Source organism: Neomonachus schauinslandi, chromosome 9, assembly GCF_002201575.2.
Source record: "Neomonachus schauinslandi chromosome 9, ASM220157v2, whole genome shotgun sequence".
NCBI classification, from domain to species: domain Eukaryota; kingdom Metazoa; phylum Chordata; class Mammalia; order Carnivora; family Phocidae; genus Neomonachus; species Neomonachus schauinslandi.
Genome location: NC_058411.1, coordinates 29,881,102 through 29,907,539, shown reverse-complemented (window position 1 = coordinate 29,907,539; position 26,438 = coordinate 29,881,102). Strand labels below are relative to the sequence as shown.

Here is a 26,438-nt window from a genome sequence, read left to right as displayed (position 1 = left end):
AAAATCAGCTCTTTGTCATATATTAAATTTTCTCCCTACTTTGTCTTTTAACTTTATGATTGGGTTTTTTGAACATACAAATTTAACATTTTTAGTAGCCACATTTACTAGTTTTCTTCATGCTTTTGAAGCCCTTCCCTATTAAAAGTTTATTTTAAAAAATCCATGTTTTCATCTAATTTTTTAAATTTGGGAATAAATTTGCATGGTTAGATTAAAACACACACATATTACTCTAAAGGTGGTAAAAATTTGCCCTTTTATACCTGCTCACCATCTTCCCAGTTCTCCACTTGTACTATCTCCCATCAGAAACCACTGTGAATCTCACCACAACCTACAGATTCAAATTCCCCCACCTACAGTATTCTGTATATTGTTCCCCCCACACTTAATAGATCTTAAACATATATGCATCAGTACCAAAAGGGTTTCTTTTGTGTTTTTTGGTTGTTTTTTCTTTTTGAGATACACTTGATGTATAGCATTATGTTAGTTTCTGGTATACAACATAATTCGATATTTGTATATATTGTGAAATGATCACAATAAGTGTAGTTAACATCTGTCACCATGCATCGTTACAATTTTTTGTGATGAGATCTTTTAAGATTTATTCTCTTAGCAACTTCCAGATATGCAATACAATATATATATATATTTTTAAGGTTTTATTTATTTGACAGACACAGCAGGAGAGGGAACACAAGCAGGGGGAGTGGGAGAGGGAGAAGCAGGCTTCCCGCGGAGCAGGGAGCCCGATGTGGGGCTCGATCCCAGGACCCTGGGATCATGACCTGAGCTGAAGGCAGACGCTTAACGACTGAGCCACCCAGGCGCCCCTGTGATACAATATTATTAACTGTACATTATATCCCCATGACTTATTTTGGAACTGGAAGTTTTTACCTTTTGACCTCCTTCACCCATTTTGTCTATCACCACCGCCCCCGCCCCCCCACCTCTGGTAATCACTACCAGTCTGTTCTCTGTATCAATGAGCTCAGTTGTTTTAGTTTTGTTTTTAGATTCCATGTATATGGGAGATCATGTTTATTTTTTCCCCCTCTGTCTGACTTAATTCACTTAACATAGTGCCCTCAAGGTCAATCCATGTTGTGGCATATAGCAATATTTCCTTCTCTTTTATGGTTCGATAGCAACATTCAATCGTGTATATATACCACAATTTCTTTATCCATTTATCCATTGATGGACACTTAGGTTGTTTCTGTATCTTGGCTTTTGTAAATAATGCTGCAGTGAATGAAGGGGTGTGTATATTTTTTCAGGATAGTGTTTTGTTTCCTTTGGCTAAATACCCAGAAGTAGAATTGCTGCATTATATGTTAATTCTACTTTTAACTTTTTGAGGAACCTCAATACTCTTTTCCATAGTACCAATTTACATTCCCATCAGTGGTACACAAAAGTTCCCTTTTCTCCACATCCTTGCCAACAATTGTTATTTCCTGCCTTTTTGATAATAGCCATTCTAACAAGTGTGTGGTGATATCTCATTGTGGATTTGATTTGCATTTCCCTGGTAGTAATGTTGAGCACCTTTTCATGTACTGTTGGTCATCTTTATGTCTTTGGAAAAAGTCTATTCAGATCCTCCACCCATGTTTTAATCTGGTTGGTGTTTTGCTGTTGAGTTATAGGAGTTCTCTATATATTTTGGATATTAGCCCTTTATCAAATATAGGATTTGCAAGTATTTTCTCCCATTCAGCAGGTTGCCTTTTCATTTTGTTGATGGTTTCCTTTGCTGTGCAGAGCTTTTTAGTTTGGTGTAGTTCCACTTGTTTATTTTTGCTTTTGTTGCTTTTGCTTAAGGGGTCAATCCCCCAAAAAACCTTGCCAGGACTAATGTCAAGGAGCTTACTTCCTATGTTTTCTTCTAGGACTTTTATGGTTTCAGGTCATAGGTTTCTAAGTCTTTAATCCATTTTGATGTATGGTGTAAGATAGTGGTCCAGTTTCATTCTTTTGCACATGATTGCCCAGTTTTCCCAAAACCATTTATTGAAGAGACTGTCCTTTCTCCATTGTATGTTTTGGATCCTTTATTGTAAATTAATTGACCATATATGTGTGGTTGTATTTCTGGGCTCTTTATTCTGTTCTGCTGATCTGTGTGTCTGTTTTTGTGCCAATACCGTACTGTTTTAATTATGGCAGCTTTGTAATGTAGTTTGAAATCAGGGAGTGTGATGCCTCCAACTTTGTTCTTTTTCAAGATTGCTTTGGCTCCTTTGAGTCTTTTGTGGTCCCATACAAATTTTAGGATTGTTTCTTCTATTTCTTTGGAGAATGACATTGGCATTTTGTTAGGGATTGCATTGAGTCTAATTGCTTTGGGTAGTATGGATATTTTAGCAATTTTTAAAAAAGATTTATTGGGGGGGGAGGGGCAAAAGGAGAGGGAGAGAGAGTCTCCCAACTTGGGGCTTGATTTCACGACCCTGAGATCACAACCTGAGCTGAAACCAAGAGTGAGATGCTTAACTGACTGCACCACCCAGGCATACCTGGACATTTTAGCAATATTAATTGTTTCAATCCATGAGCATAGAGTATTCATTTATTTGTTGTTCGCTTTCAGTTTCTTTCATCAGTGTCTAACAGTTTTCAGTGTACAGGTCTTTTACCTCCTTGGTTAAATTTATTCGTAGGTATTCTTTTTTTTTGGTCAGTTGTAAATGGGATTGTTTTCTTAATTTCTCTGATAGCTTGTTATTAGTGTATAAAAACATAACAAGGGTGCCTCAGTTGGTTGAGAGGCTGACTCTTGGTTTCAGCTCAGGTCATAATCTCACAGGTCATGGGGTCAAGCCCCCTGTTGGGCTCAGTGCTCAGTGGGGAGTCTGCTTGAAGATTGTCTCCCTCTACCCCTCTGTGTGTGCTCCCTTCCCCTCTCAAAAAATAAATCTTTTAAAAAAAGAAACAACACATTTTGATATATTGATTTTAAATCCTCAACTTTATTGAATTCATTTATTTATTCTAATAGTTTTTCTTGGTATTTTGGTTTAAACAGTCTGAGTTTTTCTAAATATAATATGTCATCTGCAAATAGTGAGTTTTATTCCTTCCTTTCCAATTTGGATGCCTTTTATTTCTTTTTCTTACCTAATTGCTCTGGCTAGGACTCCTAATACTATGTTGAATAAAAGTAGTAAGAGTGGGCATCCTGTCTTTTTCCTGATCTTAGAAGAGAAGCTTTCAGCTTTTCACTGTTAAGTCTAATATTAACTGTGAGCTTGTTATATAAGGCCTTTATGTTGAGGTATGTTCCTTCTATACCCACTTTGTTGAGAATTTTATAAATGGATGTTGACTTTTGTCAAATGCTTTTTCTACATCTATTGAGCTGATCATATGATTTTTATCTTTTATTTTGTTAATGTGGTCTATCACATTGATTTGCAAATTTTTTTTTTTTTCAGATTTTATTTATTCATTTGACAGAGAGCACAAGCAGGGGGAGCGGTAGGCAGAGGGAGAAGGAGAAGCAGGCTTCCTGCTGAGCAGAGAGCCTGACTGCAGTGGGGGGGGGGGGCGGTACGGGGCAGGGTGGTCCCTATCCCAGGACCCTGGGATCATGACCTGAGCTGAAGGCAGATGCTTAACTGTCTGAACCATCCAGTCACCCCTGATTTGCAGATGTGAAACCATTCTTTTTTTTTTAAGATTTTATTTATTTATTTGACAGAGACAGCGAGAGAGGGAACACAAGCAGGGGGAGTGGGAGAGGGAGAAGCAGGCTTCCCACAGAGCAGGGAGCCCAATTCGGGGCTCCATCCCAGGACCCTGGGATCATGACCTGAGCCGAAGGCAGACACTTAACGACTGAGCCACCCAGGCGCCGCTGTGAAAAACCATTCTTGCATCTCTGGAATAAATCTCACTTGATCATGTTGTGTAGGATTCTTTTAATGTATTATTGAGTTTGGTTTGTTAATTTTTTCTTGAGGATTTTTGCATCTATGTTCATCTGGGATATAGGCCTGTAATTTTCTTGTAGTGTCCTTGTCTGGTTTTGGCATCGGGGTAATGCTGGCCTCATAAAATGAGTTTGGAACTGTTCCTTCCTTTTCTCTTTTTTGGAAGAGTTTGAGAAGGATTGGTATTCTTTATTTATTTATTTATTTATTTTTTTTTTTTAAGATTTTATTTATTTTTGACAGAGAGAGCACAATCAGGGGGAACAGCAGAGAGAGAGGGAGAAGCAGACTCCCTGCTGGAGCAGGGAGCCCGATGCGGGGCTCGATCCCAGGACCCTGAGATCATGACCTGAGCCGAAGGCAGACGCTTAACCGTCTGAGCCACCCAGGCGCCCCAGGATTGGTATTCTTTAAATGGTAGAATTCACCAGTGAAGCTGTCTGGCCCTGAATTTTTGTTTGTTGGGTTCAGTTTTTTTTTTAAATAGTTGCAAAGAATTCCATTGTATGGATATATTATTTATATATATACATATATTTATATATTATATATGATGTGTGCATAGTATATTAATATATACATTAATATATAATATATGCATATATATTGTATATATAGACATTTAATTTGTTTGCCAATTTCTGTTAACACAAACCATACTGGGGTAAATAATTTGTATAAATGTCATCTTAGCTGTGTCCAGGTATAGTATTAAGATAAATTCCTAGAAATGAGATTGCTTGTTCAGAGGATAAATGCTTTTGTAATTTTGAAAGATATTGCCAAATTGCCTTTCAGAGGGGTTGTATCACTCACTTAGCATGCTTGGAAGCAATACATGAGAGTATGTTTGTGCTCACATGTGCCACAGTCTCACATAGTTTTGCTATTTTCATAGGTAAGAAATAGTATCTTAGAGTGGTTTGATTTGCATATCTCTTACTTTGATTGGGGTTGAGCAGCTTTTCATATGCTTAAGAGTTTTTTTTTTTTCATTTCTCTGTGAAGAGTTCATGTGCTTTATCTATTTTCTCTTAGCTTGTTTCTTATATCTGAGCACTGCTACGTATTAAGGAGATTAGTCCTTTGTAATATAATTGCAAACATCTAATAATTTTATAGTCTAGCCCATTTGGAATTTATTTTGCTGTAAGCAATGTGTAATTGTCTAGTTAAAAAAAATTTTTGATAGGCCGTTGTCCGAATCAACCTAATTATTAAACCATCTCATATTTTTCTTAATAGTTTAAATGCCATCCTTTTCATAATCTAAGTTCCCACTGGGGTATTTGGTTTCTGTTTTATCAGCTCTTACATGAATACCATATTTTTTTGGTAACCCCTGTTTTATATATTTAAATATTTATCACAGTAGGAGCGTTGTTAATCTTACTAGGTTTTTTGTTTTGTTGTTGGTTTTTGTTTTGTTTTTTGCTATTCTTGCATGTTTATCCATTTTGTTCAGTTTCCCAGGCATGCTATGGAATTTGTGATTGGAAGGCATTGAATTTGTAGATTACTTCAGGGAGGGAAATTTGATGTCTTTATAATACTGAGTTAAGGTGATCTCTTCCTTTCTTTAATGTTCCTAAAGAGAATTTTCTTTTTAAGTTTTTTTTCTGTTAACCTTGTACATTTTCCCTTAGTAGTAGTATTATTATTATATTTTAATTTTTAACATAGTGTAAATAGAACCATTTTTTTTTACTGTTTCTAACTGGTCATTGCTTGTGTATAAGAAAACTATTGATTTTTTAAAAAAATAACTTATTTTGTTTTGTTTTGTTTTTAAGATTTTATTTATTTGAGGGAGAGGGAGACCGAGCAAGAGAGCATAAGCAGGGAGAGTGGCAGAGGGGGAGGGAGAAGCAGGCTCCCCACTGAGCAGGGAGCCTGATGAGGGACTTGGTCCCAGAATTCCGGGATTACAACCTGAGCCAAAGGCAGACGCTTAACCGGCTGAGCCACCCATGCGCCCCCAAAATAACTTATTTTAGAATAGCTGTAGACTTACAGAAAAGTTGCAAAGGTGGTACAAGAAATCCCATATATCCGGCACTAATTTCTTCCTGCTGATTACATCTTGGATTACTGTGGTACATTTATCACAACCAGTGAACCAATATTTGATAAATCATTATTAATTTAAAAGTCCATATTTTATTCAGATTTCTTTAGTTTTTACCTAATGTCCTTTTTCTGTTTCAGGATCCCATCTAAAACAATTGATTTTAATTTATTGATTTTGCAATCAGACACTTTATTAAATTAGCTTATTTTTTTCTAATAATTTCTGCTTATTTTAAAAGGATTTTCAGATATGCAGTTATGTTTGTAAAAAAATAATTTGAAGTTCTTTCCAATATTTATACTTTTTTCTGTTGTGTAATTGCTCTGCATAGTACTTCATATATTTGTATTAAATAATGTTGAAAATATGGACAGCTTACCTGGTTCCCAACTTTAATGGGAATGCTAGTGTTTTATTATTAAGCATAATATATTATTATTTGAAGTATAGATTCCTTTTCTTTACCATGTTATAGAAACATGTCTCTATTTTTTAATGACTTCAGTTGTACACTGTCAGACACAAAATATTTACCTTTGGGTATTCTGAGGTCTCACAAGTCTTACCTAGCTCATCTTTTTTTGTAGCTCATCTTTGGTTCCTCTGAGCCATTTCTATTTGGAGGTCTTTCTGTTTGCTTATCTTAGTTGTGTTTTTTTTTGCCACTACATTGCTTAAACGTGATTGAAAACATCATGGTTATTGTGCCATTATTACATGCCCATGCATCATCCACTTTCATTTTCTCCTCTAATCGTCTCCGTAGCCGTGTGAAATGAAGATGCTGTTATCCCGTTTGACAGTTGAAGAAACTGGCTCAGGGTCATGCACCTCGCCCTGCCACTTTTCCGCTTTGACAGGACCACCAGCACATCACTCTTGGCCATCCTCCTCCACACAGATGCACAAGATGCTTTTCTGATTAATCTCCCGAAAGCCTACCTGTAATGGATTTGAGATGAATTTAGTGTCCCCTGATCTTTTTTGATATGTATTCTGAATCTGGAACTCTCAGAGCTGCCCTTCCCATCACTGTCTAATTATATCCTAATCTTGGCTCCTCTTGACTGCATATTGTGTGAATACAATGGAAGCCCATTATAAAACAAAATGTTCTCCCAGGGATTTTGTTATGGTTCTCATCTCTACTTAAAGTGAGATAATTGGTCTCACTCATCATTTTGGAGGGAGGGGTTACTTAGCCTTATTCTATGGCATGTATTATAAATGGATTTTATTAAAATTTAATGTGCTTTCACTTACTGGTCTAATGTGGGGTTCTTTCCCTGCTATGTTTATATAAAATACTATTTCCTTCTTGCTGCTGCTATTGCATGTGCTCCTTCACACCAGCTGCAGAAATACAGCATTTGCAGTCTGCTTATATCCCGTCCATTCCAGTTTTTTTGTGGACAAAATCAGGAACTGTAGTTCATATGACAGTGTAAAGGGCAGCAAGAGAAGCAATTGCTGCTACTTATCTGCATGTTTCTAGGGCTGGGGGATTTTAACCGAATTTTGCTATAGTTCCCACTTGGTTTCTAGTTCGTGGAGGCCAGGGATGGTGCTAAACATCCTTTAGTGCATAGGGCAGCACCCATAATGTAGGACTACCTGGCCCCAAATGCCAGTATTGCTGAGGTTAAGAAACTTGCTCTAAAGCATACTTTCTCAATGGATGTGATGTTGCCTTCAAGGGGTGAAAATTAGTTACTTGATGGGGGAGGGTGGGTGGTGAAGAAATCGTTCTGTGTATAAAGTACACATGTACATACCGTACATACAGCGTTAGTGTATCTGGTGATAAAATTTCATGAGGGGGAGTGTTTTGAAAACCTACGCTTCCATGTGTTTTTCCATGTGTTTTTCTTTTACTCTTATGCTGCTACCACATTTATTTATTTATTTTTTAAAAAGATTTTATTTATTTATTTGACAGAGAGAGAGATAGCGAGAGCAGGAACACAAGCAGGGGGAGTGGGAGAGGGAGAAGCAGGCTTCCCACCGAGCAGGGAGCCCAATGCAGGGCTCCATCCCAGGACCCTGGGATCATGACCTGAGCCGAAGGCAGACGCCTAACGACTGAGCCACCCAGGCGCCCGCTGCTACCACATTTAAAACATTTCTGATGTGTGGGGGTTTTCCCATACCAAGCAATTCTCTGAGTAACCATCTGAGTGTCCTACAGTTTAGTTCAGTTCCGACCCTACCTGGAGGGAGCATCAGATCCCGCAGGTCAAGGACTCAGTCCCGCAAGAGGGTTTCCTTCCCCCAGTTCAGATGCCAGTAACAAGGCCAGGCTGTCACCTGTGCTTCTGACTCATTGCCTCTAAATTGGAGGTTCCTGTGATCCCATTCTCAGATTCAGTTAATTTGCTAGAGTGGCTCACAGTACTGTTTACCACTTTATTACAAAAGGATGTGATAAAGCATACAGAGGAACATCCAGCTGGAAAGGATCGTAGGGCAGGGTATGTGGGAAGGGGTGCAGAGTTTTCATGTCCTCCCTGGGTGCACCATTCTCCAGCACCTCCACATGTTCACCAACCTGGAAGCGTCTCCAAACCCCACACTACTGGGATTTTGTGAAGGCTTCATCATGCAGGTGTCATCAATTATTAATTCCATTTCCAGCCCCTCTCCTTCTCTGAAATCCCGAGCTTCTAATTATGGCTTGGTCTTTCTGGTGACCAGCCCCCATCCAGGAGCCCACCAACATCTACCTCATTAGAACAGAGACATTCCTATGACCCAGAAGATTCCAAGGGACTTAGATGTCAGTAACCCAAGTCAAAGACCAATATTAGAACAAAAGATGCTCCTAGGGCTCTTCTCCCTTGGGAATTCCAAGGGTTTTTAGGAGCTCTGTGCCAGGAACCAGGGGCAGAAACCAATATATATATATAATTTCAGTTATTTCATGGGAGTGATGAGGAAAAAATGTCTGAAAAGGCTCCTTAGGGTGATAATAAAAAAAAAAAAGGTTGTGGAACACTGCCTTGGAGGGAAGACTGCCAAGTGTAGTGGTTAAAAACTCAGATTCTTGGGGCACCTGACTGGCTCACTCAGAAGAGCCTACAGCTCTTTTTTTTTTTTTTTTTTAAAGATTTTATTTATTTATTTGAGAGAGAGAGAGAATGAGAGAGAGCATGAGAGGGGAGAGGTCAGAGGGAGAAGCAGACTCCCCGCTAAGCAGGGAGCCCGATGTGGGACTCGATCCCGGGACTCCAGGATCACGACCTGAGCCGAAGGCAGTTGCTTAACCAACTGAGCCACCCAGGTGCCCCAAGCCTACAACTCTTGATCTTGGGGTTGTGAATTCAGGCCCCCTGTTGGATATAGAGATTACTAAATAAATAAACCCCCACAAAACTCAGATTCTTAACCACTGGAGTTAGACTATTTTTACCACTTACCAGCTGTGGGCAAATGACTTCATAGCCTCAAGTTTTCTTATCCATAAAATAGAGGTAATAATAGTACTTTATTCAAAGCATTGTTGTGAGATAATCCACTTAAAGTACCTGGTGCTGGATGGAACACTGAATTAGTCATTCTTCAGCTCAGGAAGAGTAAGGATCTTGTTTATTGCAGTATTACCATTTTTTTAAAAAGTCTTATTTATTTGACAGAGCGAGAGGGAGAGAGCACAAGCAGAGGGAGAGGGAGAAGCAGGCTCCCTGCTGAGCAGAGAGCTTGATGCAGGGCTCGATCCCGGGACCCTGGGACCATGACCTGAGCCAAAGGCAGATGTTCAACCGACTGAGCCACCCAGGCACCCTGCAGTATTAACATTCTTTTCAAGGAGTATCTGGGACTTAATGGGCGTTTAGTAAATATATGTTAATAAATGTTAAAGCTCATATTCACGGAGTTAAGTGTGTCAGAGTTGCCTTTATGGAAAATGAGTAAATGGTGGTATTAAATATGCTATATTCACTCTTTAAATCATTTTTTCTGTTAAGCATAATTACTTCATCTTAAATCTAGTGTGTATCATACCTTACCTGATTTTAGCATTTACTTTTTTTTTTAAATAGAGAAAGCATGTGTGCATGAGTAGGGGGAGGAGGGGCAGAGGGCAAAGGGAGAGAGAGAATCTTAAGCAGGCTCCATACCCAGGGCAAGCCCGACTGGGTTGTGGGGGTGGGGCGTGGCTTGATCTCACCACCCTGAGATCATGACCTGAGCTGAAATCCAAGAGTCTGGTGCTTAACCGACTGAGCCACCCAGACATCCCTAGCATTTACCTTTTTTTTTTTTTTGAAGATTTTATTTATTTATTTGAGAGAGAGAATGAGAGACAGAGAGCATGAGAGGGAAGAGGATCAGAGGGAGAAGCAGACTCCTGCTGAGCAGGGAGCCCGATGCGGGACTCAATACCGGGACTCCAGGATCATGACCTGAGCCGAAGGCAGTCGCTTAACCAACTGAACCACCCAGGCGCCCCCCCTAGCATTTACTTTTAAAGATAGAGATGGATTATATAGCATGCAATAAATGCCATCTTTCTTTTTCAAGCACATTCAGTGAGCTTAGGCCAAAATGATATATGGGTTCTGTTAATATTCTTAAGAGTATGCATTTAATTTATACATCTTATTGATTTACATTCTTTTTTTTTTTTAGAGAGAGAGCGCGAGCTTGGGCGGGGGGAAGGGGCAGAGGGGGAGAGGAAGAGAGAGAATCTTAAGCAGGCTTCATGCCCAGTGGGGAGTCCCATGCGGGGCTTGATCTCATGACCCTGAGATCATGACCTGAGCCGAAATCAAGAGTTGGGCACTTAACTGACTGAGCCACCTGGAGGGGGTCCCCAAAATCCATTATTTTATGTGTATTGGCCTAAAGATAATCCTATTGGATATATCCACAGCTGACATTTTGTGAGGTAATAACTTAGCTGCTATTTTTCAAAATTGCAAAGTCATGTTGACAGACCTTGTTAATGAATTCTTATTTTCACTTACTATGAATCCTGGAAAAATTGTTTCAGTAGAATGTATCAGAAACAAATGGAATAAAGAAATAGGTCAAGCTATTTAAAGTTGAACTTTGTGGGGCGCCTGGGTGGCTCAGTTGTTACGCGTCTGCCTTTGGCTCAGGTCATGATCCCAGGGTTCTGGGATCGAGCCCCGCATCAGGCTCCCTGCTCCGCGGGAAGCCTGCTTCTCCCTCTCCCACTCCCCCTACTTGTGTTCCCGCTCTCGCTGTGTCTCTCTCTGTCAAATAAATAAATAAAATCTTTAAAAAAAAAAAAAAAAGAATGGAGTTCAGTTTCTAGATAATACCATCTGGGTAATATTGAAAGATAAACCTGTACGAGTCTTTAATTTAGATGCATAAATATCTCTACCTTTCCATTTTTATTTGCTGTTCTGACAGTTTAATAACCAGTTAAAATTTCCAGATGAATTAGTTATTTTTTATTGAACTTTAGGTTGGCTTCTGCTTGTTAGCTTGGGAATAGGTATCTTAATCTCCTTAGAAAGCCATTTCAACACATAGGAGAGGATGGATTAGTTTTGGAAGGGATTTCTGTGAATCACTAATTCCATCTATATCATTTACATTATTGGCTAATTGTATTTGGGAATATATATTTTGAAATAGTATATCTCAATATGTTTATTATAATTATATTTATACATAATTTTTAAAAAAGATTTTATTTATTTATTTGACAGAGACACAGGAAGAGAGGGAACACAAGCAGGGGGAGTGGGAGAGGGAGAATCTCGCAGAGCAGGGAGCCCAATGCGAGGCTCGATCCCAAGACCCTGGGACCATGACCCGAGCCGAAGGCAGACGCTTAACGACTGAGCCACCCAGGCGCCCCCATAAATATTTTTTTTACTGGAAAAAACAAAAGTATGGGAAAAATCCTATAAGGTACATGATTATTTTAGTCCATCAGTATGTATTTTTTTTATTTGTTAGGGGTTTTTTTCTCCTTGCTTTTCATATCTGTGCTGTCTTCTCATATATATTTTAAACTGCCCATCTCTAGCTCCTAGTACGTATATGTTGATGATGAGTTGTATGTACTATATTATTTTGGTCTCTTTTCATCTGGGTTAATATGTAATTTTAAATGTTACTTCCCTAAGAAGAGCGTTCAACTGTAGCTAAAAATGTAAATGCACATATGTACTATAGAGTGACATAAATATAAAATGCAAATATAAACAGATCTAAAAGATAGTATCTAGTATTTTTCATGATTCTATTCATATTAAAATATCATAGCTAAAATTCAAACTTCTGCAGAAATATGGGTAGGCTCAAGTTCTAATGGTTCACTTGTAAATCAGTTGCCTTTGGGGAAGATGTATTCTGAGTTTGTTACAGAGGTTTCCAGTTGGCCCTCTGAAATCAATATTGTGTAGTTGGATTTACAGAAAATTATATATTTTTTTTTTTTTGTGTGTGTGTGTGTGTGTGTTTTCTATGGGAAAGTGTGCATGCATCTCAACATTGGGAGAACTTTTCCCTTTCCCTTGCAACCCTGTCTTCTGAAACGAAATATCTACCTGGAATGCTTTACCTCCACCCCCAAAGAAGACTGTGGAAAGAGGCCTGAATTTCTAGAGCCATAATTATGATATGAAGGCCTTTTTAAAGTTCTTTGGGGTCAGCCTGTATGTGAAAACTGTAAGGCTTAATTCATTTCCTTTCTGATCTAACCTCTTTTCTTACCCCTAATTGACTGACTGACTTTCTTGCTTGCTTGCTTGCTTGCTTTCTTGCTTGCTTCCTTCCTTCCTTCCTTTTTCAAGATTTTTAAAAATATATTTATTTGACACACACACAGCAGGAGAACACAAGCAGGGGGAGTGGCAGAGGGAGAAGCAGACTCCCCGCAGAGCAGGGAGTCCCATGCAGGGCTTGATCCCAGGGTCCCGGGATCATGACCTGAGCCGAAGGCAGTCCCTTAACCAACTGAGCCACCCAGGCGCCCCTGACACTTATTTTCTACTACGCCCATCCTTCTTCCTCCCTTTTCCCTCAGCATTCTCTGTTTGCCAGAAACGAAAAGTGGTATAGATAGGGAACTGTTCTGCACATGGTAGGAATTAGCTTATCCATTTATATTCTTTTTGTGAATAAGCCAAAAGGGATTTTCCATCAGGGTAAGCAGAGATGTGTCCCCCTGTTTTTGTTTTTTTGTTATTTTGTTTTCAGATTTCTTCATTTTAAAGAGAGTGGGAGAGAGAGCATGGGGGGGGAGGGGCAGAGGGAGAGAGAGAGAGTGTCCCAAGGAGACTCTGTGCTGAGCATGGAGCCTGACGTGGGGCTCGATCTCATGACCCTAAGGTCATGACCTGAGCCGAAACCAAGAGTTGGTCGCTTAACTGACTGCACCACGCAGGTGCCCCCTCCTTTTTTTTTTTTTTTTTAAGATTTTATTTATTAATTTGACAGAGACACAGCGAGAGAGGGAACACAAGCAGGGAGAGCGGGAGAGCAGAAGCAGGCTTCCTGCGGAGCAGGAAGCCTGATGTGGGGCTCGATCCCAGGACCCTGGGATCATGACCTGAGCCGAAGGCAGATGCTTAATGACTGAGCCACCCAGGTGCCCCCTCCTTTTTTTTTTTTTTAACATTTTAGTGATTGGAAAAATCAAAAGAAGAGTAATATTTCATGCTATGTGAAAATTATAGGAAATTGAAATTTCAGTGTCCATAAATAGTTTTATTTATGGGAAACACCATGCTTGTGTGTTCATATATTGTCTGTATTGTCTAGGGCTGCTTTCACACTGCTAACAGCAGGATTTAGTTGCAACAGATCCTATGACCTGTAAAGCATGAAATATTTTTTGTTTGGCTTTAAACAAAAAGTTTGCCAGGCTTTGATTTAGAGGCAGGTAGGTGTCATGATTAAGAGCAAGGAGTCTGGAGTCAAATTGCTCCTTAATGCCTCATTCTGAGACCTTGGGCAAGTTACTTATCTCCTTGTACCTGTGTTTCCCCGTCTGTAAAAATAGAAGAATCACAGGGCTGACTTCATGCGGTAATCATGAGGGTTAAATGAGTTAATTTACGTAAAGCACTTAGAAATATGCCTGGTACATGGTAATCACTAAGTGTTAGATGTCAGTTGATAACTAAGTATGTTAGTTGTTACTAAGTATTAGCTGATAATCACTTTGTAACATGAACTGGAAAATTTGCATTGAAATCAGTTCTGATTGAGAATAGCTACAAATTTATTAAGGAAATACTAACAACTGTATGCTTCCAGATTTTGATTCACTGGTGTTCAAAGTAGTGAAAATTATGAATCTAACACAAAGCATAGATAGTGAGCATATGTCTTTACATTGCTGATGCACATTGTATAAAAGATTGTTTTTCTGCCATGCAGTGTGCTAGCCATAGGGGAGAATTACTTGATTTTTGAAATGAAATGTAAGATAAATTTATTTCATGACTGTGATAAATCTAGTATGATTATTTTTGTGATTCCAAGTGTCTTTCTCAGGAGTCCTATCAGAAATATATTTGGCATGTTGAATAGCTTGAACCTATCACAGTTTTTTTTTTTTTTATGTTAAGGATACACTATCAGAATTTAAGGGACTAAACTATGAACATAACAAAATTTACCATTTTAACACATTTTTTTTTTTTTTTTTAAAGATTTTATTTATTTATTTGAGACAGAGAGAATGAGAGAGAGAGAGTACATGAGAGGGGGGAGGGTCAGAGGGAGAAGCAGACTCCCCGCCGAGCAGGGAGCCCGATGCGGGACTCGATCCAGGGACTCCAGGATCATGACCTGAGCCGAAGGCAGTCGCTTAACCAACTGAGCCACCCAGGCGCCCTTTAACACATTTTTTAAAGTGTATTATTTGGTAATGTTAAGTGTATTCACATTGTTGTGCATTGGATCTTCAGAACTTTTTCATATTATGAAACAAAGTGTATACCTATTAAACAACAACTCTCTATTTCTTCTTCTTGACAGCCTCTGGTAACCACCATTCTGCTTTCTGTTTCTATGAATCTGACTACTTTAGTTACCTCATATAAGTGGAATCATCCAGTATTTTGTCTTGTTGTGATTGAGTTATTTCACTGGACAGATGGCCTCAAGGTTCATCTATGTTGTAGCATATGACAGGATTTCCTTCCTTTTAAAGGCTGAATAATATTCTATGATATGTGTAGACCATATTTTGTTTATCGTCCACTGATGGACATTTGCATTGCTTCCATCTCTTGGCTATTGTGCATATTTTTGCTGTGAACAAGGGTGTACAAATATCTCTTTGAGGTCCTGCTTTTAATTCTTTTAGATAAGTACTCAGAAGTAGGATTGCTGGATCAAACATGGTAATTCTACTTTTAATTTTTTGAGGAGCCACCATCGTGTTTTCATAGAGGCTGCACCATTTTACATTCCTATCAACAGGGCACAAAGATTCCAGTTTCTCCACTTCCTTGCCAACACTTGTTATTTTCTCATCTTTCCTCCCTCCCTTCCTTGATAGTAGCCATCCTAATGGTGTGTAGTAATATTTCATTGTAGTTTTGATTGGCATTTCTATCCAACTTTTAAGAGATCTTATTAAAAGTATCTTAATACAGTATCTCAGTAAGGAGGCTTACCACTGTTTTGGGGGTCTATATTTGTTTGTTTTTTAAAAGATTTTATTTATTTATTTATTTGCCAGAGAGAGCGCCCAAGCAGGGAGTGCGGCAGGCAGAGGGAGAAGCAGGCTCCCCTCTGAGCAAGGAGCCCCGATGTGGGACTCGATCCCAGGACTCTGGGATCATGACCCGAGCTGAAGGCAGATGCTTAACCGACTGAGCCACCCAGGCACCCCTGGGGTTTATATTTGATCTGAATACCTAGAGCTATCTAACAGCCATTATACTTGGTGCCGTTCTTAGGGATGTGTAACTGAGAGTTGAGATATTTTTTAACTTTTTGCAAATAAGGAGTAAGGTGAGAAACTGCTTTGATTAGAACTGGATCTTTTGCTAAGTCATCCATTATTGAGATGAATATAGATCCTGTCTCTGTAAAAGATGAAAACCTTTTTATCACTATTAGAATTTTAGCTTTTACTTCTAATTATATTTTAGCTTTTCGTCTAATTATAAAAGAAATACATACTCATTACCAAAAAAATATATCAAGAAAATACAGTAAAGCATAAGTTTATATTTGGAATATAATACATATTATATTTGTACAGTTAATACGGCTGCATTTGGCTGCAGTTTTCACTGTCATCCTCTACTGGTAACTGATCTACAGTTTTCCATTTTCCTTTTGATTTTTGATTAAGTTTTTACTCCATTTTTTGTATGAAAGTCTTACAGTGCTGCATATAAAAGAGTTTATATCAATTTTATACTTACGATAGGAATTGCTAGATCTTGGGTGATTTATCTATCAATTTGTATTTCTAGCAGTACTTTATAAGAGTTCTGGTTTTCTATACACACGGGTGTTAAATGGTAAATTGTGGTTTTCTTTTTTACTTTTTTTTAAGTAGGCTCTACTCTCAACATGGGGGCTTGAATTCACAACCCTGAGATCAGGAGTCACATTCTCTACTGACTGAGCCAGGCACCCCTATACTGTGGCCTTAAATTCTATTTTGTTAAAGTTGAACATGTTTTCATATGTTGTTTTTATTGGCTATTTATATATATTTTTCTGTGTAAAATCCCTTTATTGTCCTTCGTTTTCATTGGTTTTTTCGCCTCTTTGATTCCTTATACATATTTGTTCTTTTTTTTTTTTTTAAGATTTTATTTATTTATTCATGAGAGACAGAGAGAGAGAGGCAGAGGGAGAAGCAGGCTCCCAAGGAGCAGAGAGCCCGATGCGGGACTTGATCCCAGGACCCTGGGATCATGACCTGAGCCGAAGGCAGTCACTTAACCAACTGAGCCACCCAGGCGCCCTACATATTTATTCTTTATGTATTGCATATGTATATATAAATATACATGTACATATACCTATATAATAATACTTTTTTTTTTAAAGATTATTTATTTATTTATTTATTTGACAGAGAGAGAGAGATCACAAGTAGGCAGGCAGAGGGAGAGGGAGAAGCAGGCTCCCTGCTGGGCATGGACCCCCCCCCGATGCGGGGTTCCATCTCAGGATGCTGGGATCATGACCCGAGCCGAAGGCATACGCCCAACTGACTGAGCCACCCAGGTGCCCCAATAATATATGTTTTAATGGATCTTCTAGTTTGTAGCTGTCTTTTCACTCAGTGTATAGTGTCTCTTGAACAGAAGTTCTTAATTTTAATTCATCAGTCCTTTATAGCGTGTGCTTTGAGAATCGTGCTTAAGAAATATCCTGAAGGTCATAAAGGTATTGTTTTATATTCTAAAATTGTTGAAGTTTTGCTCTTTACATTAAAGTCTTTAATCCATCTGTCAATTTAAGAAATTAAGATGTGATTAAGATGTGATGAATCTCATGTAAAATACACGTTTGAATACCCATTAAGGCTGTGATGCCAAAAGTTTGGTAAATGTTGCCTTAAATAATAAGGTAGTTTCAATAGTGGAAAAAGAAAAGAAACATATAAGGTGTTTTACATTAATAATAGCTATTTTAGGAGATTTGTTAAAAAAATTTTTTTTTCACGGCCTTGACCTCAGTTGTGGGTGATCATCTGCCATTCTGATAACCTTTACATTATAGACCACTGATTTCTGACTGTATTGGCATGAATACTTGAGCGCGACTACATAAATAAGCAAATCACCATATTAAGAGGTTAATCATAGCATATTAGAGAACTAAAAAAATACCCAGCTTTTCCGTTTTCATATTATAGCTTTTTGATACATAAGATGTATAAGATGCATAGATTTTTAAAAAATTTTATTTTATAATGTTAACCACCATACATTACATCATTAGTTTTTGATGTAGTCTTCCATGATTCATTGTTTGCATATAACACCCAGTGCTTCATGCAGAGCGTGCCCTCTTTAATACCCATCACCAGGCTAACCCATCCCCCCACCCCCCTCCCCTCTAGAACCCTCAGTTTGTTTCTCAGAGTCCATCGTCTCTCATGGTTCATCTCCCCCTCCAATTTCCCCCCCTTCATTTTTCCCTTCCTACTTTCTTTTTTTTTTTTTAAACATATAATGTATTGTTTCAGAGGTACAGGTCTGTGATTCATCAGTCTTACACAATTCACAGCGCTCACCATAGCACATATCCTCCCCAATGTCTATCACCCAGCCACCCCATCCCTCCCACCCCCCACCACTCCAGCACCCCTCAGTTTGTTTCCTGAGATTAAGAATTCCTCATATCAGTGAGATCTTATGATACATGTCTTTCCCTGATTGACTTATTTTGCTTAGCATAATACCCTCTAGTTCCATCCCTGTTGTTGCAAATGGTAAGATGCGTAGATATTTAAGATGTATAAGAAGAGCCCTTGAAGTCTGTGATGACTCTGCGGGTCTTTCTCTTGAGCTTGCAGTACTGTGACCTTTCTGGGTATTCAGTGAGGGCCTTGTTTGTCCAACATCAGTATTATACCACCCGCTACCCCGTTTTCATTTGCTGCCATCCACTGTTTGTAGGGAAGAAGTAAAACCAACCTTTCCATATAAGCAATTTATGCCTGTAGATAGGTCTTGAAGTGAAGATAAAACAGATTGGCTTTTATTATCAGAGAGCAGTTAATGTGCTTGGTTACATCAGCATTAACTTGAAGATAACATCTGTGATAAAATACTATAACTAGGATGAAACATGACCTTTGGAAATAATAGTACTTTTTAAAGTATTGTTTGTTATAGAACATAATTAACCTTAAGTCAGTAAGTACCTGCTAGGGCCACCTGGCTGGCTCAGTTGGTAGAGCATATGACTCGATCTCAGGGTGGTGAGTTCAAGCCCCATGTTGGGTGTGGAGCCTACTTAAAAAACTTAAAAAAAAAAAAAAAAGGCAAAGTTAAAATATTTAAAAAATACGTAAATAGGTCCCTGCCAAAAGATTTCAAAATAGATATTTTATTTTATTTTTTATTTTTTTTAAAGATTTTATTTATTTATTTGAGACAGAGAGAATGAGATAGAGAGAGCATGAGAGGGAGGAGGGTCAGAGGGAGAAGCAGACTCCCTGCCGAGCAGGGAGCCTGATGCGGGACTCGATCCGGGGACTCCAGGATCATGACCTGAGCCGAAGGCAGTCGCTTAACCAACTGAGCCACCCAGGCGCCCTCAAAATAGATATTTTAATTTAGAATTGGATTGTAGAATGGGATACAAAAATTGTATTTTTAACAGAAAAATAAGCAGTTTTATCTCGTGCAAGTTTTTTTGTTTTTTTGTTTCTTTCCCCAGGAAAAGAACCAGCTTTCCCATGAGCTGATGCTTGTTGATTATAGAATTATGAATGTTTTTGAAAATCTTTCTTTGAAAACACAGTATCAATATATCTAATTAAATATAAAAGCAAATAGTAAATACTACTTGGTTTGCACTTTTGGTATATAATCATGAAACTGAGAAATAGGTGTCCTAACTGGTCTTTAGTTGTTTGGTGTTTGATTTTAGGGGAACCACACTGAAATCATGTAAAGGCAGACACCATTTAAAATTTTCTTGTAATATTAGTAAGGTAGTTATAGGGAAGGTTTATGATTCATTTATGATCATACTAATATCTTCAGCTGTACTGGGGTCAGCTGAGAGCCCAGTGAAGTAATGTAAGTAGAGAACAAGTTTGAATAAAGTCACACACAGCCCAGTGTGTGTCCATACATTTTTATCCCTCCTGGGAAAAGTGAAACTTATAGCACAGCTCTTCTCTGTAGAAACCTCCAGAGTAACCATTGACAGAGCTTACACATTTAAACCATAGGGTATAAAATAAATGGGTAAGTTTGAGTAGAAAATAGAACATCCAACTTGAAAGTAGTAAACTGTGGGCTTGATTTACTTTTTTTTCCCCTCCCAATTCCAACCCACATTTTCCTTCTCTCCCCACACCAAATAACTTTTTTTTTTTTTTTTTTTAACTTTTATCATGTTTGTATTCTGAACCCACCTGGTGCACCAGGACCTTTTTAGTTTCACCATCTCAAGCAATTCAAAGTAACTTTTCCAAGCAAATTTGGAGCTGTCTTCTTAGATGACTGAGGTTAAATCTTACGAAATTTAGAGCTATAGACACCAGGAGTGATTTGTGTCTCATGAAACTGGGCATAAATTGAGTCTAGTTTTATAGTCTCTGCCAGTGGTATCTCTGAGGCCATGCCTTCCAAGTGGGGTGGTCTCCAGCCCTGTCACCCCTGGACCCACATCAGCAGATCCTCAGGTATGATGGGTCTGTAATCCTCATTCCCAGGAAGGTTCTGAGTTTTTTCAGTTAATCTGTTTTTTTGCTTGATTCTGTTCTGTATTCTTTTTTTATTTGTCAGGCGACAATTTTCAAGTATTTTAAAAGAAAATGTATTTGGATTTTGCATGTCTCCCATGTATTATCTGAATTTTCAGTCACAATTCAAAGGTTATTCTTCTAACAGTTTTAACTAGAACAACTTTCTAGAACCCAAAGAATGTTTATATCCTGAAGAGAGTTACAGAGAGCACATAAATAGGGCTTTTATATATATTTGGACCACAATCTTGTCTTACTCATGTATTATGTAATGTGATTGATGCCTAACTCTCCAATTGTATCATAAGCTTTTAGGCATGGACTTTATACTGTGCTCTCCAGTGGAAACGTAACGCAAGCCACATATGTAATTTAAAATTTTCTAGTAGCCACATTAAAAATAAGTAAAAAGAAACAGATGAGAATAAGTTTAGTAGTGTACTTTATTCAACCCAGTATAATAATCTAAACATTATTTCAATGTGTAATCAATATGAAAATTGAGATATTTTACGTTTTTTTCTCATATTTAATCTCCAAAATCCAGTGTTATTTTATTCTTAGTGCACATCTCAGCTCATACTAACCATATCTCAGATACTCAATAGCTGCATGTAGCTAGTGGCTACTGTTTAGGGCAGTGCTGTCTTACACTTTTATAATTTAGTGCTAGTAACATAATTGTTGTTTTGTGTGTGAATATGTGTGTGTGTCATCTTAGTTACAGATTTCTCTAATTGAATAAAATATAAAATATTTTTAAATGCCTATATTTTCTTTCTCTTAAAGGCTCTTCCTTCTTCAATGATTATAGTAGCAGTTTATTGTCCTGTGATAGCTGCTGTTTTCATTGTTCTGAAGATGGTCAACTATCGACTCCACAGAGCACTTGATGCTGGAGAAGTTGTAGATAGGAATGCAAATGAGTTCCCAGATCAGCGAGCCAAAGCTGAGCAAGGCAACTGTTCATCTAGAAGAAAAGATAGTAATGGACCGAGGTAAGGAAACCCATGCTGCTCAGTTTGTAAGGATGTGGATCATGCATGCGTACAGTGATGTGATTACCGTGTTGTTCCTCTGTTCTGAGACGTGGTTTTAAGGCAGTGTTGTTAGTTTTGCCACAAGAGGTATGATGACAAGTACAGATGGTCACATTAGACCCCAGCAAAGCTAACTGGCATATCTGGGGGATTAATAAGGGTCCTGGCCTTATTACCAAATAACATGCTAGAACACTAACAGTTAAAATTGTAAGACAGTTATTCACACCAAGACCAAAACCAGTGAAAAACCGTGTAAAGAAATAATTTTAAAGCATGGCTTATAAATCTTAGCATTTATATTTTATTTATACATATAAGTAAAATGTGTATATATTTTAAGCAAATTGTGATATTTTACTTGACATTTTTAATCTGCATTTTTCACTTAATCTATTGTAAATACTTTTCAATTATATATTCTTACCTTAGAAACTTCGCTGTTCCTTCCCTCCATCTTTGTATAACTGACCTCTTAGGATTCAAGTTTGTGTAGATGTCATTTTCTGTCCCCTCCCAGCTGAATATTCCTCCTGTGGCTCTCAGTCACATTTCTCTTCATTGCCTTGGCCTCATCCCCTTTCTCTTGTTGACCAAAGGATTTATTTATACATAATCAGAAGTTTATTGTGACTTTGTAGAAGTGATAGGTACCACTAATAATAAGTCTTCAAAGAACAGTTACTATATGAACACTTGTTCTATGTAATAGTCCTCAAAACAGTTCTGTGAGATAGATGCTGTTATTATTCCTGATTTATAGATGTGGAAACTAGGGTGAGAAAGATGAAATATTCCAGGGACTCTTATCTGGAGTCCATGTTTTTAACCACTCTGCGATGTTTCCACTCAGTATAATAAGAAAGTGGATACTCATCTTTTAAGATAGGTGATGTTTCTGTTTTCCAGTACATCAAGTTTATCCCTTTTCAGTTATGTTTTCCTGCACCCCTAACATGATTACCCTTTTTGTTCATTGAGCAAATAGTTTGCCTCTGTAATAATTTTGTTCATAGCTCTAATCACTACCTGAAGTTATCTTATTTAATCATGTTTGCATTATAAGCTTCTTGAAGGCAGGGGCCTTGTTTTCCCTATGAACTATTTTATTCCCAGGTTCTAAAACAGAGTCACTGATAGGTACTCAGAAAATATTTGAAGTAGTGAAAGCATTTTTTCTACATACTGTTTTTAATAACTGCACAGTATTCCATTTTGTAGGTATGTCATAATTTAACTGTCTTGATTTTAGTTACTTTATTTTCAAATTTAAATTTGTATGTTAGATCACTGTGATGTTTAAATTTTTTTTTTAAAGATATTATTTTTGGGATGCCTGGATGGCTCAGTCGGTTAAGCTTCTGCCTTTGGCTCAGGTCATGATCCCACGGTCCTGGGATTGAGTCCCACATCGGGCTCCTTGCTCAGCGGGGAGCCTGCTTCTCCCTCTGCCTGCCGCTCTTTCTCTCTCTCTCTGACAAATAAATAAAATCTTAAAAAAAAAAAATAAAGATTTTGTTTTTAAGTAATCTCTACACCCAGTGGTGGGACTCAGACTCACGACCCCAAGGTCAAGAATCACACAGTCCACCAACTGAGCCAGCCAGGTCCCCCTGGCATGTTGTCCTTTTAAATGATTAAAATTTTAATTATAATATAGGAGAGGTAGAACACTATAAAGCTATACCCATTTTTAAATTTTTCAATATATCTTGCCAAATTCCAAAGATTTACCTTCTAATTACCATGACCAGCAATTTGAGCGCTTCTTTTTCTGCACTTTGACAACATTGAGTATTTGGTATTTAGACAAAACTGTGGTAGCTATCTCATTGTTTAATTTTTAAGTTTTTTTTTTTAAAGATTTTATTTATTTATTTTTGAGGCAGAGAGAACGAGAGAGAGAGCATGAGAGAGGGGAGGGTCAGAGGGAGAAGCAGACTCCCTGCTGAGCAGGGAGCCCGATGCAGGGACTCCATCCTGGGACTCCAGGATTATGACCTGAGCCGAAGGCAGTCGCTTAATCAACTGAGCAACACAGGCACCCCTTAAGTTTTTGGATTACTAGTTAAATGGGTGTATTTTTCTTTTGTTATTATTGTTACATATTTTGTGAATTGTTTCTTTTTCTGTTGGTGGTTAATTTTTGCTGTTGATTTGGAGAAGGTATTTATGAAGGATATTAATTATTTACGTTTTGTGTCAAATACTTTTCCTCAGTTTATAGCATTTTATTTATATGCCACAGTTTATTTTTATGTGGTCTATTCTGTGAATATTTATTAGTTCTGCCTTTGATACCAAGTGTGTGAGATTTTTTCTTCCCCCATATTATTTAAATGTTTGCTTGTGTCTACTTTCAGCATTTTTATAATTTTTCATTCTTAAATTGTATTCAAGCTGAAAACATTCTTTTTTTGTTTTTGTTTTTTAGGTTAGTCCCAACACTATTGAGTGAATAATGTATTTTCCCCCAGTAATTTTTTTTTTTTTTTTAAGATTTTATTTATTTGACAGAGAGAGATACAGCGAGAGAGGGAACACAAGCAGGGGGAGTGGGAGAGGGAGAAGCAGGCTTCCCGCGGAGCGGGGAGCCCGACGCGAGGCTCGGTCCCAGGACCCTGGGATCATGACCTGAGCCGAAGGCAGACGCCCAACGACTGAGCCACCCAGGCGCCCCTTCCCCCAGTAATTTTAAATACTTTCCTTTTCATGTAGCATACTCATATATACTAATGTCAATTTCTGGGCTTTTTTTTCTGCCTCATTGATCTCTTTCTCTTTTGTTTATACCATACTGGTGTTTTGTTCTGTTTGTTTTTTATTTTGTACTGTTTTTATGGCTTACTAATATGCGTAATATTTAGCATTGTGAATCCCTTTTCAGTATTTTTCTGTTTCAGTGTTATCTTGGTTCTTCTCATGTATAAACAACTGACCCTGAACAATGAGGGGGTTAGGGGCGTCAAACTCCTCACCCCGTGCAGTCAGAAATCCATTTATAAGAGCCCCTGAGTGGCTCTGTTGGTTAAGCGTCTGCCTTTGGCTCAGGTAATGATCCCAGGGTCCTGGGATCGAGCCCCGTGTCGGGCTCCCTGCTAGCCTGCTTCTCCCTCTCCCTGTGCTGCTCCCCCTGCTTATGTTCTCTCATTCTCGCTCTCTCTCAAATAAATAAATAAATAAATAAAATCTAAAAAAAAAAAAAAAGAAATCCATGTATAACTTTTGACTCCCCTTCCCCCAAAGTAACTACTAAAGCCTACTGTTGACTAGAAGCCTTATTGAGAGCATAAACATCAACTGAAACATATTTTGTATGTCATATGTATTAATGTATGTAGTGTATTCTTATAGTAAAGTAAGCTAGAGAAAAGACATTGTTTTTAAAAAAATCATAGAGACAATACATTTACAGTACTGTCAAATGTAAAAAATCCACATATCAGTGGACCTGCGCAGTTCAGACCTGTGTTGTTCAAGGGTCAACTGTACATAGTTTTTTGTGAGATGCTGCCTTTGCTCATCCTCCAGAAAATTCCATTAGACTTGATAAGTGTATTCAATATGGAGGGAACTCAACGTTTAAAATATGAAGTCTCATCAGAGACATGGTGTATATATCCATTTTTTCACATGTCTCATAAAATTTCATATTTTTTCTATGGGTTCTATGTATTTTTTAAGTCTATTTTATTTTTATTAGGAAATGCATACTCTTGTATTATGGGTAAACAAACAGAGTGTAGACTCTGCACTTGATCTGCTAGGGCTTGAATCACTTCCTGACTGTATGACCTTGGGGGAGTTGCTTAAGCTTTTTATGCTTTTTGGCTTTCTCATCTGAATGATGAGGCAAATAATAGTACTATATCTTATGATATAGGATACAAAGAATGAATGAAAGATCATATATATAAAGCATTTAGAACCATTCCTTTTCTTTTAAGGGGGCAGGGGCAGAGGGCAAGGGAGAGAGAATCCTCAAACAGACTCCCCGCTGAACACAGAGCCCAGCGATATGGGGCTTGATCCCAGGACCATGAGATCATGATCTGAGCTGAAACCGAATCGGATGCTCAACCAAGTGAGCCACCCAGGCACCCCTAGAACCATTCTTATATAGTAATCACTCAGTAATTGTTAATTCTTACTTTTTCTGGATATTATATATGTTTTTAATTCCTTTAAAAATTTTTTTTAAGATTTTATTTATTTGAGAGAGAGAGAGACAGAGTCGGAGAGGGAGAAGCACTCTCCCGACTGAGCAGGGGGCCGGATGCCGGGCTCGATCCCAGGACCCTGAGATTATGATTCGAGCCGAAGGCAGATGCTTAACCACCTAGCCACCCAGGCGCCCCTGTGTTTTTAATTCCTTTCATTATTGTATTGTTTTTCCATTTTCTTTTAATTTAAAAATATTTATTGTGAAATGTATATATTTCTAAACAGCTTATCAGTCATATCATTCAGGATAATTTAGAGAATAATAATAAAGTGACTATTTGATTACCCACCACAAAACTTAATAGGTTATTATACAGATACAAGCCTTTGTGCACCTCTTTCCCATTTATTCTGTTCTTTTTCCTTCAAGAGTGACCATTATCTTGAATTTTATGTTAATAATTCCCTTGCTTTTCTTTCTTGTGATACAGTCTTTGTACATATTACTAAACATATTAATTTTATCTGCCTTAGGATATCTTAAAGAGAATAATACTGTATATATTCCTCTGAGGGGCTTTTTTTGTGCAAAATATTGTATTTTATAGGCTTATTCATGTTGATGCTTATAGCTGTCATTTATTCATATTGACTGTTGCATAGTCTACCACTGTGGGAATAGACTACAATTTACTTATCCATTTTATTTATCCATGTGTTCTGAAGACACATTATTATATATGTTTCTTGGTACACATGTGTATATCTAGTGAATATAAACTGGTTCATAGGGTATTTTCATGTTCAGTTTTATTAGA

At 37.9% G+C, this 26,438-nt stretch overlaps 1 protein-coding gene across 2 annotated transcripts in view; it reads left to right on the top strand.

Moving 5' to 3' along the window:
- The window catches only part of PCNX1 (pecanex 1), a 163,040-nt gene that overhangs the window by 15,740 nt on the left and 120,862 nt on the right, over nt 1-26,438 (top strand). For both annotated transcript variants that reach the window (XM_021679758.2, XM_044918336.1), the window contains exon 2: nt 21,206-21,414. In XM_021679758.2, coding sequence (XP_021535433.1) covers nt 21,206-21,414 — 209 coding nt within the window. The remainder of the gene's footprint in view (nt 1-21,205; nt 21,415-26,438) is intronic.